Raw genomic sequence first — 16,266 nt, 5'->3', positions numbered from 1 at the left:
AAAAAGAGAAAAGTGAATTGTTTCTTACCTTGTTTAACTGGGCTATTATCTGAAATAGGTTTATCTTTCTAAAAGAAAAAAACAAGCAAAGTACCTCCAAAAATTTGTAATTTTTTTTTTTTAATTTATACATAAGTACATAAATACATCCATCACACTATCCCCTGCTCAGTTTAAAGCTGCATTGCACTGGTATTTTTCATGTAAGAATCTGTTAAGGCACAAGCATAATTAACAAACTACTTCTTGGGTAGTCTTTGCATTCACTTTAGCTACCTATCCCTTTGAAAATGGAAATAATAACAGCATTCTTTCAACCTTCAGACAAAGATACAATTTTCATACATTAAGCAAGTTGCACAGTATTCTATGAGGAAGTCAAATACGTATTTTAGCATTTTTCCAGTTATACACTGGAAAATATTACCACTTTTAATATTATCACAACAGTTACGTGTTCCTTTTCATAGACGTTTATGCTAAATTTACTGAAAACCGTATGCTGTAAAATCTAGGCTAAACATTGGCTAAAGGGTGGCTAGAACTCAGGCTGAAGAGTGTCTCCACAATCCACAATCAAACAGTCAAAAGGAGGATAGTTAACCCTAGTAATTTATAAATGTTGGAAATTCAAGACTACTTATAAATGGGGGAAGAGAAAAAGGAGTTCATAGAAGCCCATAAGACTGTAGATAAGAAATCCTTAAGAATTAGATTCATGATAAAGTTTATAGAAGTTTAAATATAGGCAACTAAGTAAATAATTACAGTGAGAAGATTCAGAAATAAGTATTAGCAATTTTGTTTAAAGACAAATTACAACTTTTGTATCATGAAACTTCTCATGCAGTAAAAGGATAAAAATATCTTACATGTGGTCTATATTATTCTTCCAAAAACTAGCTGTTATAATTCAAAAGAAATTCAGTACTGAAAATGAACAAAATATTTACCTCTGTTGTTTCCGTATTTGTAAGATTCTTTTCTTCATTTTCACATAATAGACTGCTTTGTTCCTCCTCATCATCCAGAGCTTGATCTTCATAATATTTTGCTGTATCTGGTTCTTTCTCTTCTTTTTCACAATCTTTGTTTTCATCATGGACTTTTTCATTGTCATCATCACTGCTAGTACAAGTCGCTTCCTCAGCAGACATTTTTTGATCCTTTGATATGAAGACAGATATTTTATTGCTAAGTTTATGAATCAAAGCTTCTTATCTCCACATCAAACTTTCACATTGGTCAGACACTGCAAAATAGAATTTTGCCATTTAAAGAATTTTTAGAATGAGATAATAAGAGCGTCATTTCTCCCCCCCACCCCAGAAGGTGAGAAAGATTGGCAATTCAACAATTCAACAATGTAACTAACTTTAAGTGGGTAATGAGACAGATAGCATTTCATTTTCCAAAAACTGAATTCTAAAAATGAACACAGCATTTACCTCTATGGTTTCTACAGCCATATGATTATTTTCTCCATTCTCAAAATATTTATTGCTCTTTCCCTCTTTAGGAACCTGAGCAGTATTAAATTGTTTTTGTTGATGTTTCTCTTTTTGTTCTTGTTCTACTTGTTCTTCGGTATTATGACTATCACTTCTATCTTCCTCATCATATGACTGTTGAAACTGTAATGTTTTTAAGACAGACATTAGATGTACATGAGAATGAATAAAACTTTCTATCAATATAGTTGCACTGCAGTATTGCAGGTCAAATAATATAATTTACACTTTGTGATTTAAAGTTATTTAAAGACAAGAACAGTTTTGTTTATAAAGAAATTCTGTGAACTTCTGAACAGTTGAACTGAAAGCTGGCAAAACCAATGACCTCAAAAGAAAGTAAATTAATTCTGGCCCAGAATGCAAATTACTTCTAAGTATCTCATTTTGCAACTTCATTAAAATGTTGAAAAGGTAGTAAATGTAAAAAAGTTCTATTTTTAAATTATGCAAATCATAAATTAAATTCATGCCGCTGGCATGATATAGTGGTTAAAATGCTGGATTAGGAATGAGGAGACATAGGTTCTAAACCTCTTTTAGGCATGGAAGCCATCTAGGTGATCTTGGGCTACTCAACATTTCTCGGTGTTAATCAGTGTCAGGCCCTGCAATAAATCAGTTGATAAACAAAAGCACTCTTCTCCTCATGCACTGAAGTTTCACCATGAGAGCGAGGTGACTAATGGTGGAAAAATAAGCAAGGGCTGGAAGGGGGGGGGGGGAGAGTAGGAGAGGAAGGAAGAGGGTAAGGGAAGGAGGAAGCGGGGAGGGGGAGAGGGAGAGGGGGGAGAAGGATAATTCAATTGAACTAATCTCTTGCAAAACTTAGTGGGAACTATAATCATAATAAATACTTTCATTTACCAATACTGTATGTATGATATGACTTCAGTCTGAACAAACTTATTGAAATAGTTTTAAAGATCTCTATGAAGAGAAATCTTAAAATTATAAAAAAATCCAACAAACTTTGCATTAGTAAAAATGTCTTATATTCATAACAGTTTTGTAGAAATTAAGTCCAAAGCAGGAACATTAGAAAATACCATGGATTTAATTGGAAATACAATTTCCTATATATAGGAAATCTTGATTGGCATCATAAGCACTTTCTTCATATTGCATAGAAATATTCTGAAAAGTTTCAAAAGCAAAATTTCAATTTTTGTTGATATGTTGATTTAAAATTAGCGTTTTACTGAGATTAAATGCTGTATTAATTATTTAAACAGTTTATTTTACACTGAGTAAACTAAAATAGTGGTGTTTGATATATACAATTATTATAAGGCATTTTTCCAATCTTCTATAAACTTGCCAATAAGATTGATTCTACTTCTGAATACACCTGTTTTCCCAAATCGGTTATAACTGTATTGTGTCATTTTTCCAGTATTTTACTAAAGACAATGACATTAATTAACATGAAAAAATATTTTAATTGATAAGTAACCTTTGCTAAACAGGTGCAGCTTAGTTGCAATATATAAAGAAAAATTATCCCAGCTGTTTATCTGCTACAGAATGACAAAATAACAACTATCAATGAAAAGTTCTAAATCAATGGACATTGTATCTTCACACACACCCACACCCAGTGAGCATCAAATCTTTGTCCCAATTAATTGTAAAAAGGCATCTTTTTAGTTTTTTTAAAATCATCTTCTCAAATTTTAATTACATTTCCAGATTCCATAATCCTGGAAAATTAGACATATGCTCATTCTATACATAAGAATGAGTACCTAAACTAATCAACTATTTCAATTTCCCCCCTTTTTTTGTTGTTAAACAATTTAAATTCATTTAAAAAATGAATCACATTTTTTTCAAAAAGGAGAGGATAGAATATTTGATAAAAGGTAAGAGAATGATGTGGGAAAATATACGCAGTTCACATTCTTAGATTAGAGGAATTTAGTTACCTTCTGACATGCCAGCAACTGAAGAGGTCTCAATTTTTCCCACAGCAAACATCTCAAGTTGATCCATTAATGATGCAGGTAATGGTCTTCCCTAGAACATTTCTTTAATTTAAGCATAAACTCAAAATCTCTCCTGCCCATTCAAACATTTTCAATATCTCAGGATAGTTTTCTATTCCTTGCAACAGATGGTTTATATGAAATCTTACTGAAGTTACTTGATTTCATTTTTCATTTTGCCAAATGACAAAAGGCAAGATTATATATTGATTATAACAAACAGAAGGGTAATTTAAATACTATGATCTATTTTACGGATAGACATGAATACTAATATGATAGTATCTTAAATTTAATAAAGTTCCACTTTTATTTATTGTACTAACAAACAAAATAAAATTTGGGGTCTACTGATTGCTCATACAATGCCTTATGCATGAGCTGAAACTCAAAAGTTATTTAAAAATGTAATTATTTCTTTTATGCAGAAGAGACTCTGGTTTGAATGCAGATCAGAGCTTTCTTTGCTATTTTATTATTAGCAATTCTTACAAAATATTAAGAAAATGGAGGAACAAATCATTGTGGCCAACATTCCTTATTTCATTCTGCAAATTGGCAGTGCCTTAATATAAAAAGTTATTTAACTATAATGCTGCCATCAAAGCTGACAACAGCCAGAGTATAGAAAAACTGAAAGAAATAATGCAAGATCGGAAGGTATGGAAAGACCTGGTGCATAGAATCACCAAGAGTCAGACTCGACTGAATGGATAACATCATCACCATCAACTATAATGCAAAAAGCATCAGTGCTACAATCTATGCAAAAGCTCTATATCACAAAGGTATAGAAAAACTATAAACATAAAATGGTGTACATCTTGGAAACACTTCTAGTTATTACATTAAGACATGGTAAACTGAACATTTTCTAAGAGTACTAATAAAAACAAAACAGATACAACTTGTTTTCTTTACAGTAATTTCAGTTTATAAAATATTCATAAGACTGAAATACAGATATACTACTTTGTTTGGACCTCTTCCAATCACTTAAAAATACCCAGCAATTTATAAGTTACCGGAGTAATGCATCATAAAGTGACTTATCTTAATAGCAGTTTGGCTACATAAACTCATAACAATTGCCAAAGCTGTATTTTATAAAATAACATTTGTATACACATTCATTAAAACATAGCCTCAATTTGAAATTGAGTATATGCAAAATGAAGGTGCCAATTTCAATAGTGGCCCAAAGTATACTTGTGCAATCTGCCAGTGCATTTTCTGATTGCATAGTATGATGCAAGGGAGGGAAAACAATCCAGTCTCCTACCTACTGTATTTTCTTACATCTGATCATTTTATTTCAACTCCTACCCTCAGAACGATGCTATAGAGCACTGCATACCAGAACAACTAGACACAAGAACAGTTTTTCCCAAACGCCATCACTCTGCTAAACAAATAATTCCCTCAACACTGTCAAACTATTTACTAAGTCTGTACTACTCATCTTCTCATATTCTCATCTTTCCCATCACCCATCTCCTCCCACTTATGACTGTATGACTGTAACCATGTTGCTGGTATCCTTACGATTTATATTGATATTGTTTCCTGATTGCTTATTTGTAACCTATGACTATCATTAAGTGTTGTACCTTATGATTCTTGATGAATGTGTCTTTTATTTTATGTACACTGAGGGCATATGCACCAAGACAAATTCCTTGTGTGTCCAATCACACTTGGCCAATAAAAATTCTGTCCTGTCCTGTTCTATTCTATTTCTAGTATCAGATTATTCAGTGGAAGATATCTGTAAAAAGTAGGGTTTCAATCTCTTTCCATGTGAGTAGGATAAACAGCTACAAAGCTACCATATCATTTCTAATGTTGTTCCTATGTGCTAAACAATAAAAAGAACCCAGTAAGCTAACAAAGTATATCCAACCATTTTTACTACAGTCTAAGTCAAGTCACCGTGGTCATAATCAAGTCATAAGTGCAAATTACCTTAGTGCACCTTAACCAATGGCAAATCACAATCACATAACCAAGGAGTGCTGCAAATGGTTGTAAATGGGAGCTAGCTGCCGAGTGTCCAAATTGTGACCATGTGACCAGAGGAAGAGGGTGGCAGTCATAAATTCGAATTCAGGCCATAACAGACTTTTTCATAGGCTGTTGTTAATTCATTGTTAAATGAATGGTTGTAAGTTGAGGGCTACCTGTAGTGTAGTTTTATTGTTTAGAATCATAGAATGCAAAGTTTGGAAAGAACTATGGAAATTATCTCATTCAACCACTGCCCAGAACAAGATTCCATTACTGTATCATGACGAACAGATGACTCTCCAGACTCTGTTTAAATATTTTCATTGAAAGAGAAGGTCCATCCCCACCCCATTCCTTTGCCAAACAGTGTTTGCTGTTGCATAGTTTTTCTTGTTGTCTAACCAAAATTTACTTTCTTATAATTTAAATTTATTGTTTCTTATCCTACATTATGTGACAAGTTTTCTACATGACACTTTCAGATCAGGGGTGGGTTCTACATTTTTTTACTTCTGGTTCTATGGGTGTGGCTTATTTTGTGGGTGTGGCTTGATGGTCATGTAGGCGTGGCCAACTCAATGTCACTCATGTCAAGGGGTGCCTCGCCTGGCCCCTCCCCTCCCAGCCATTCCTTGTCACACCCAGCCTCAACGTATCTATACTTCTGTAAAAATGTTGTTTACCTTTTTTCAACTTTATTATCTACATAGATGCACTTCCATGGACCACTGAAAGGAGGAAGTGGCTCACATGCTTTGCCCAAGAATGTGATAGGCAACAGGCTTTTAAGGGGCTGCCAGAAAGAAGGGGGGGGCAATGTATTTTCCAAAGCACCAGAAGGCAAAACAAGAAGCAATGGATGGAAACTGAACAAAGAGAGAAGCAACTTAAAACTAAGGAGAAACTTCCTGACAATGTGAACCAATATAGGTGCAGAAATACCGTATTTTCCGGCGTATAAGATGACTTTTTAACAAATGAAAATCTTCTCAAAAGTCGGGGGTCGTCTTATACGCCGGGTGTAGTTCTCCTGTAACCAGGCAGACCAGACCGAAAGGCTCTGACGAGCCTTAAATGGCTCTGGTGATCCAAGCTCTGACGATCCCAGCTGAGTTGCCTGCTAATCAGGCAACGCAGCTGGGATCGCCAGAGCCATGTAAAAGGAAAAAAGTTTTCCCCCTCCAGCTTGCTTACCTTAGCTGCTAGTCGCAATGCTTGCCTTGCTTCGCTTGCCTGAATCCATTCCATCAGCAAGCCACTCCTTGCCTGCAAATCAAGCAGGCAGGGAGTTGTGGACTTCAACTCCCAGAATTCCTCAGCCAGCAAAACAAAGCTGGCTGAGGAATTCTGGGAGTTGAAGTCTACAAGTCTTAAAGTTGCCAAGGTTGGAGACCCCTGTTCTAATTGGGTAAGTTTTTTTCCCCTTTGGGAGCTTTAAAAAAAATAGTTAATTGGGGGTTTTTTTAGTTGTTCTTTTTTAGACCTAGCCATTTAAAGTTTAGAAAGTTTTAAATTTAGTTTTCATATAAAAATAAAAATAAAATAAAATAATATTTGTGCAGCTTTCTGAGATTTAGTGTGTTTCTGTAGTGTTTCACTCTAACTACACAAACACAAAAAATCTCACAAAGCTGTATGTGGAATTTTGTGTGTGTAAAGTGTGAAAGTTGGTTTTTTTGTTTTGTTTTTTGGGCTGTGTGAGGTTCCTGCTTGTTGAGGGGCCATTTTGGGTCTAGCACAGCTCCTTTTACATTGTGGGTGAGCCAGTTGTGTTGTGTGTGTGTAAAGTGTGAAAGTTGTTTTTTTGGGCTTTTTGTGGCTGTGTGAGGTTCCTGCTTGTTGTAGGGGCCATTTTTGGCCTAGCACAGCTGCTTTTACACTGTGGATGAGCCAGTTGATGTTTTTTTAATTTTTATTTGGTGTGCGTTGGAAGAGGGGTAGTCTTATACGGCGAGTATAGCCCAAACCCTATATTTTAACAGAAAAGTCGGGAGTCGTCTTATACGCCCAGTCGTCTTATATGCCGGAAAATACAGTATTTCAGACATAATTTCACATATAAAATAGCCATTCGTGTAATACAACCTGCATATTGTTCAAAACAGTCATTAGTATTATGGCTGATGTTTGACAGCAAGCCTAAAAGTCAAAGATTACAAGAGTGCTTCTTTCTCGGACTTCCGGTTTGACATCGTAGCAAGACAGCTGGGGAAATAGCGGGCTCTCATGAGCCCCGCGAGAACCCCGACTGCCGAACAGCCGCCGATGGGTCTTCGGACCGGAACCATCCTGCAGGGACGGGGATGGAAGAGAGGCGCCTCGGATGACCAAGAGGAACAGGCAAGTTCCTTGGAGGTCGGAGGAACTCTCTGCAAGTCGGCGGTGGGGGGGGGGCGGCAGAACCTGGGACAAACCAGGCAAGTGATGTGCAGGAGGAAAGCGATGCCTTTTGAAGCCGGGTGAGTGACAACCAACCCAGGCTCGAAACAACGTTTGGAGTAATGGCTTTTTTTATTTGTAAGACCCCTAACCTTAAAACAATGGCTGAGGAACTATGGGGCATAGAAGATTTTAAGATGAAATTTTTAAAAGAAAAGAAAAAGACCCGACTGAAAATTGATATTTGAATAGACTAAATTGGAAAAATAAACATTGAGACTTGGTTCAAAATTGAACAACTTTAAATTTGAATTGGATTTTTAAAGAAAAGAAGATAAAGAAGAATTATTATCTTTAAAATACAGAAGGAGGAATGAATTAAGCTGGAATGTTACATAATTGAAACAAAATGGCGATTTGCATGGCTAAAGGAAATTGTGGATTGTAGAGGGACATCTTCTGGTTTAAAAAGAAACATTGTAACTTGCTCCTTGTTTTGGAACATTGTGAATGCTACAGATAATAACCGTGGGATTTTGGCGGTGGAGCTGTTTTTTCTTTGTCTGCAGGGGATTTGACTTTGATGAGGAAAAAAAAGGGAAAGTATAATGGAACTTTTATAATTGGACTAACTGGCGCAGGAACAAAAGAAGTCCAAATGGCACAGGAACAAAAGAAGAAAATTGATGTGATTTGCTTGAAATAGAAGTAAGAAAAAGAACTAAATTCATATATGGAGAATTAAATTGTGAACATTGAAATTGAAATGAAATATATGCTAACAGACAAGGAAATGAGGAACGACATACACACGGCTGGAAAAAAGTAGATAGAAACAATGTGATTCAAAATAAAGCAATGCATAGATGGACAGTAATAATAAAAAGGAGGTTTCTATAGATGAACAAAAATGAATATGAATATGAGAAGAATTTGATATAATATATAAAAAATTGAAATAAAGAAGAAAGTTAGAATATAAGAGGAATAGAATATATTAATAGATTTTTATTAATTTACATAAGGATGTGTTTGGAGTAAGAACCAAACCTCAATGTTAAATTGTTATAAAGATGATAATGACAATGTGATTGAACATTAATAAGCAATGTATAGATGGCTGGTAAAATTTTTAAAAAGGGGTGATTATGTTGGGATAAGCAGCAAACTAAGGTGATAATGCTGGGATAGACAGCAAAACATGGATGATTATACTGGATATAACAGTAAAAATAAAGACAATTATGCTGGGTTTGACAGCAAAACCAGAGGATTATACTGGATATAACAGTAAAGATAAAAATAATTATGCTGGGATTGACAGTAAAAATGATGATTATACTGGGTGTAACAGTAAAATTTAAGAAGATTATGCTGTGATTAACAGCCAAAAGAGGATGACTAAGATGAAGATTATATACTGGGATAAACCTTTAGAAATAAAGATGACCATACTGGAATTAATACTAACAATGAAATGATTATGTTGTGACTGCGTAAATACTTTGATGATTTATACTTTCAAGATAATATCCATCCATATTAAAATTGAAATGATATTGAATTAAGGACTTTAAGATTAGTGTAATGGGTTTTAAGAATTTTTTTCTTTTATTAGATAGAATTTATGGCAACAATGTTAAAGAATATTAAGTTGTTTTATTTGAAAACTAAGATTTGTGGTGAAATAATAGAGGATAATTGATTTGTGTAAAATGATATAAATTAGATAATTTCTTTTTTTTTCTTTTGGCTTTTTTTTTAAAAAGAGAAGGTAATTAGTGGGGATTTGGGAAAAGCTTTTGTTAAAGAGGAATTAGTAATTGTACCTACTTATGATCGGATCAATGGCTCGTTCTGAAAAGATTTTTGTATGTTTATGTGTTTTAAAAAAATAAAAAAAAATTGTTCAAAAAAAAAAAAGAGTGCTTCTTTTTCTGTATGTATACAAAACATCACATACCAGGAATAGCATATTAAGATGGACTTATGCAGTGGTGGGTTTCAAATTTTTTTACTACTGGTTCTGTGGCTTGGTGGGCGTGGCGTGGCAGCCGTGACAGAGGAAGGATACTGCAAAATCCCCATTCCCTCCCCACTCCTGGGGAAGGTTACTTCAAAATCCCCATTCCCTCCCCACCCCACTAATCTGCTCTGAGAAGGAATCAAACTACCCCCTCTTCATTTCCCCAAATAAAATATTACTCATAAGAAAAGCAAGGAAAAATCAAACTGCTAACAAGGAACCTGCCTGATACTCATTCCACATTCCTACCAGCTGCATAAAGGAAACTTTGTAAGAAGAAAACAGCTATCGGTGCTTAGAGATAATAGAAAGTGGAAGCCGGAAGTTTGGCTCCATTTACAAGCAGGCAGAAAACTCATTCAAGACAGGATATTTCACAATGGAAATCAGCCAAACCTTTTTAGAAACACAAAGCCCATGTTGCAGAAACCCCAAAACTTCAAAAACATAGAACCATATAAGAATCCCTCCTGTTATCCAGTTTGTTGTTCAGCTGACCCAGAAACGAACTGCTGAATGTCACTTTGCTTCTGCAAGTAAAAACTTCCTTCCAGCAGCTGCTTCTTGGCTTGTCAATTTAAAGCTACGGCGTCCCCCCCCCCTTCTTCTTTACCAAGTGATCTCCTGGCTGAGAAGTGAGTCTTCTAGCCGATCAGTTGGGAGGCTTCTTGGCATCTCAATTTAAAGTGATGGTGTCTTGTTTTTTTTTCTCTCTTCTTTGTCAAGTGAGCCCTGATTTTTTCCTTCTAGCCGATCAGTTGGGAGTCGGGAGGCAGTGAATAGATTGGGGGCAGAGCCAGGCAGAGGTGGTATTTACTGGTTCTCCGAATTACTCAAAATTTCCACTACTGGTTCTTGCGAACCGGGAAGAACCGGTAGCAACCGACCACTGTTTCAGATACATGAAATCAGGTGTCACATTTCCCTACAGCCTCTGGTAAACATATAAACATATCTAACATCTCCAACCATTCCTTCTAGATAAGGGGTGTCAAACTCGATTTCATTGAGGGCCACATCAGGGTTGTGGTTGACCTTGAGAGGCTGGGGTAGGTGTGCCCTGTTCAACGTCATTCGCATTGAGGGGCACCTGTGGTGGCTTGGGTGGGGCTGGGGGGATCCACTGTCTCCAGCATGCACCCAAGGGTGGGGTGAGGACAGCCCCTTGCTGGCTCCAGGATGGCCCCACAGATCTAAGGCTGACCACATTCCAACCTGGATGGCCACCACCAAGTTTTAGATCAGCGCCCGGCCAACCTGGGCCAGGGACAAGGCACCAGGGCTGGTCCTTTGCTGTTTCCAGGGCAGCCCTGTGGGCCAGATCTAACCACATCATGGGCTGGATCTGGCCCGCAGGCCTTGAGTTTGACACCCTTGTTCTAAATGTTTCTTTCTAGCCTTATCTTATTTTTCTTTTATATTCATATCTAAATTCCACATTACAAATGTCAAATCCTTAGCAGACTTTTTAAAAATAATTTCTCAGGTAAAACCAAAATGAAATTTATTACAGCCATGTATGCATACAATAACAACAATTATTAAAGCATGTCATAATTGTCATAAGGCACATCAAGTACATTGACTATATTGTTTTTAACAGTATTATTTTACAAGGATTTTTAACATTAATCTGTATGTTTACTGAATGCAAACATACGAAGGTGTCTAAATAATATTAAGTGGTAACCCAAATCTGAAGGATACCCTCCCCAACCTGGTGCTCTCCAGTGTATTACGTTACTAAAACAATTCCCATAAATCAAGAGTATATTGGATTAGTATTGGATGTGAATTATGTAGATTAACTGACAATATTTATGCTACTCCTGTGCAAGTCTTGTCCCTCACAATGCTGAGTATAAAACATTTGGAGGCACCAACATGGGAAGGCTGGCTTAGAGCATAGTGGCAATGAATGCAGTTGGTCAAATGCTTCAGGAAATTATACAGCGAGGACACATTAGAAAGAGCACCAAGGGAACTGGTTCTATACAGACTTGTTACTACTGCACTACATCATCTTACTATTTTATGATGAAATGGAGATAGGAAGCCATACTTTACAAGTTTATTCTAGACATGTTAATTTATATGACAGGTCAGGTTTAAAAATAATAATATGAAATGGAATTATACTTCAAAATAGGGAAATTAATATTTTATGAAGAATTCTGGCTCTAATGACCAAGGAGATTTGGTGAGATTTATCCTATGTAGATGGAAAGAAACTCACATTCTAGATGTTTAAGAGTAGTTTCAAGGGATGAGGTTTTTTTTTTAAATCAATTTCATATATATACTCTGTGTGTGTGTGTATGTATATGCATACATGCACTCATTAATGCAGGTATTGTATATAGACATTATACTATAGCTTTCTGAAAAAGACCTTCATGTAAAAATTATTTCTAGTCTCCAGGATTACTTTAGCGTCAAGTAATGTGGTAAAACATTGTTCCAAAATTCATGTGTGTGTTGAAATCTATTCACTGCTTGTTTCAGTGATCTTTTTTCTTTAATGTTTTTTATTTTGCTGCTTGTATTTTGATTTCTCCTTTCATTATTTTCTTTATGTTTTTGACCTTTGGGGCTTTTGTCTACTTTTTCTTCCTTTTCGTGCTCAACAATTTCTTCCTCCTCCTCCTCCTCCTCCTCCTCCTCCTCCTCCTCCTCCTCCTCTTCTTTCTCTTCCTCCTCCTCCTCCTCCTCTTCTTTCTCTTCCTCCTCCTCCTCCTTCTCTTCTTTCTCTTCCTCCTCTTCCTCTTTTTTCTCTTCCTCCTCCCCCTCCCCCTCTTTCACCTCTTCTTTGTCCTCCAACTCCTCATTCTCATCCTCTTCCTTTTCTTTCTCCTCTTCTTCTTTCTCCTCCTCCTCTTCCTCTTCTTCAGCTGCTTTTTCCTCCTCCTCCTCCTCCTCCTCCTCCTCCTCCTCCTCCTCCTCCTCCTCCTCCTCCTCCTCCTCCTCCCCCTCTTCTTTCACCTCCTCCTGCTCCTCCTTCTCACTTTGTTCTTCTTCCCCTTCATAAATATCTGGGTCATTTTGTACTTCTTCATTGTCTCCCTCTTCCTCATCTTCTTTCTCTTCTTCACATCCCACACTTTCTTCATCTACTTTTGTTTCAATTTCTCCCTCTTGCTTTTCTTGTCCTTCTTCCTCTCTTTCAGTCTCTTCCTGATCCTGTTCTTCAGGTTTCTCTTCCTTTGTGCTGTTCTCCTTTATCACCATAGCATCACCACTTTCCTCTCCATCTTCACATTCCTCATAATTTTGCTCGTTGTCCTTTTCTACTTCTCCATATTTTCTGTTTTCTTTCTCATCTCCCATTTCTTCATTGTCCTTTTCCTTCTCCATTTTTTTCATTTTGTCGTTAATTTGGTCATTCTTGATGTTAGGATTTTTTTCCTTTTCTGGCTCATATATGTCTGTTTCCTCTATCTCTTGCAGTTTATTATCTGTGTCATCTTTCTTTTGTTTTATCTGAAAGTTCTCCTCTTCCTTCAGATTCTGCTCATTTTCTGTTTCAGGTTGTAATTCATGATTTTCACTTTCTCCTTCATTACACTTGGTGTCTATCGTAGCATCCACCATGCCTTCACCTGCTTCATTTTCAACTTCCAGTTCTTCAGATTTTTCTTTGCTGTCACTTTCTTTTTCTCCTCTTTCAGCCTCTTCCACATTTACTTTATCTTCTTCATTGCCTTGGTCATTTTCTGGACTTTCTTCCTGGGTATCCTTCTCCGATGTATTATCCATATTTTTCTTTTCATTTTGCATATTGTTACCTTTTAAATTTTTCTTTTCTTTATAATCAAATTGATTGCTTTCCCATTTATTATTTCTGTCTTCTATTCTTGTTTCAGTAGTTGTCACATTTTCAAAATTAAATTGGTTTATCTCAAAAACATAGGTTGCTGACTTATTCATCATTTCCTGACTTAAGGAAGTTGGCATTCTTACTGCTATTTGTTCTGTAATTCTTTCTTTGTTATTATATTCTTTTTGTTTTTCACTATTGTTACCTTGCATAATATATTGATCAGGTTTAGCTTCTACTTTATTTTTCTGATGATCTTCATGTTGTTTTTCCAGCTGATCATTACTAGAATGGCTGAGTAGCACTGCTTGCTGAGTTGGCCCGGAATTTATTTTGTCAATATTTTTCTTTTTTGTCACTTTAAATTCTTCTTTTACAGTTTGTTGTGGTTCATGGTTCAATGAAATAATAGAAAGCTGTTTAGATATATTTCCTGAATACTTTTTATGAGGCTTAACTTTCTGCACAAAAGCATCATAGCTATTTTCTTTGGTAGAGAAACCTTTTTCAAAACTTTTTGATGCCAAAGACTCCAGATGAGAAGATGATCTGCCAGACTCTAAGCAATCCTGAAACTGGGTATGATCAGAGTCTTTCAACCCACCCTTACCATCAATTGTCAGTTTCATATTCTTATTTTTCTTCTACTCCATGTGATAAGCAAGGAAAAAAAGAAAGAAAGAAAGAAAGAAAGAAGAGAATTAAGAACAAAGTAAGGGCAAATAAAAAGGCATCAGAAGATGAAAATGGCAGACAATAAAAGAATGGAGAAGATACTTAAATATAGCAAAATCAAAAAATTAAAACAGTAACACTAACATCTAAAAAGCATGAACCACTTTAGACACCCTTACACTCTTTTCTCTGCTTCAGGTTCCTATGCTTTATAATGATAGGCTTCTGCATGTTAGCAGAGTCAACATATCAGGGTAAATCAGGTTATAAAAACTATAATGGAATGAAGAATTTGACCTGTCCTGGAGGCAAGGTAAATGCTTTTGTGCAAACAGAAATATTTTTTCACCAAATACCTTTAGTTTTATCATTATAATCCTCATGTCATATTAGATAGTCCTTAACTAATAACCAGAATTGAGATTGGAAGCTCAGTTGTTGAGCAAAATGGTTGTTAAGCAAATCATCCACCTGACTGCTTCATGAATGACTAAAAACTGGCACACTTGATCTCCTGAGTCATTAAATGGAGTAAAGTAGTTGCCTGCCAAGCTCAGCTCCCATCCATGCACAGAAAGAAATTGCTCTGGTGGGCTGCCAGCTGGGATCTCGAGGATATGAGCTTCATTTCTCATTCCTGCTAGAGTTCGTCTCCCCTCCATGGATGGAAGAGAATTGTTTTGGTAGGCAATCCACTAGATCTGTTCTCTTCCATGCATAGAGGGGAAACCAACTCCTGCGGGGTGGAGAAATAGTTCAGATAAAAGAACAGTTCAAGATCCTAGCTCTCTCCCTACAGCCAACTGGAAGAGTTTGTCTCCCTTCTGTGGGTGGAAAACTCCTTTGAAGGGCTGTCAAAATGGAGCTCAGATCTCTAGGATTTGACTTCTGTTTCTGCAGCCTAACAGTGGAATTCTTCTCCCCTTGGCAGTAGCCCCTTTGCCTTCAGAGCTGCCTGCCAGGAGGGAATCTCATTTTCCATAGCAGATGGCAGCAGCTTTTCTAAAATATATATTTTATGACGGTTGGAAGTACTTTATGGGCTGTGAAGCACTTTTTAATCAGAATTGGGAAAACTGTTAAACAAACAGTCATAACTGGAGAACTACTTGTAAGTATGTTCCACACTTCTTTAAATTTGTTACATTAACTGGCTAGGTGTCAATCAGAAAGTCAGCAGTTTGGCAGTTCGAATCCCTACTAAAGGTCTCCTGTGTGAGCAGGGGGTTGGACTAGATGACCTCCAAGGTCCCTTCCAACTCTGTTACTGTTAAATAGTTGTAAAATTCAGGATTATAAAACATTCCAATCTGCTTGTTTATTCTTCAGGTTACATTTACATTAACATGATACAATTGCCAATTCTGATTTTCAGTTTTAAAATATACTTGTCTTATTTGTCAGCTACACTTATCTAGCATGCATGTATACAGTTTCTGCACAAAAGAACTTACTTTTATTGCATGTAAAGAATGCAATTATTTTATTTTAACTTAAAGCATGCAAATATTACTATTCAGCAATATTTCTTTTAATATGACCCAGGTGGCTTCTAATAGTGGGAGAATTCCATGTTTGTAACATAATCACTTAGATTATGACACTGATCTAGGATTTAAGATTTATAAAAAGTTATTAGTGTGTACCTACTCTCCTCCCATCATCTGCCCCTATACAAAAGTACTTTCCATGAAACTAAGTAAAACAATACTTTGAACAATAGGCAGTTTAAAGTTTTAGCAGTACTAACTGGAAACACAGCATGTTAATCCTTTCATTGACATATCAGCGGTCTCTTGGCTTGAGTTTTTTCCCCCCATAAAATTATGCAAATTGCATTCTACTTCTTCTAGCAATTGACTT

The 16,266-nt window shown here is 36.1% G+C and overlaps 1 protein-coding gene across 3 annotated transcripts in view; it reads right to left on the bottom strand.

Moving 5' to 3' along the window:
• Nucleotides 1–16,266, bottom strand: part of RPGR (retinitis pigmentosa GTPase regulator) — a 114,455-nt gene that overhangs the window by 4,000 nt on the left and 94,189 nt on the right. For 2 of the 3 annotated variants that reach the window (XM_087871273.1, XM_060694062.2), the window contains exons 14-16: nt 1,449–1,634; nt 954–1,166; nt 29–68 (exon numbers count right to left, since the gene is read on the bottom strand). In XM_087871273.1, coding sequence (XP_087727399.1) covers nt 29–68; nt 954–1,166; nt 1,449–1,634 — 439 coding nt within the window. Of the gene's footprint in view, nt 1–28; nt 69–953; nt 1,167–1,448; nt 1,635–9,618; nt 14,373–16,266 lie in introns of those variants that run through there. The other variant, XM_087871274.1, reaches the window with a different exon arrangement.

This window comes from Pantherophis guttatus, chromosome 5, assembly GCF_059756535.1.
Source record: "Pantherophis guttatus breed Tessera chromosome 5, ASM5975653v1, whole genome shotgun sequence".
Classification (NCBI taxonomy): Eukaryota; Metazoa; Chordata; class Lepidosauria; order Squamata; family Colubridae; genus Pantherophis; species Pantherophis guttatus.
This window is presented reverse-complemented; position numbering and strand designations above follow the sequence as displayed.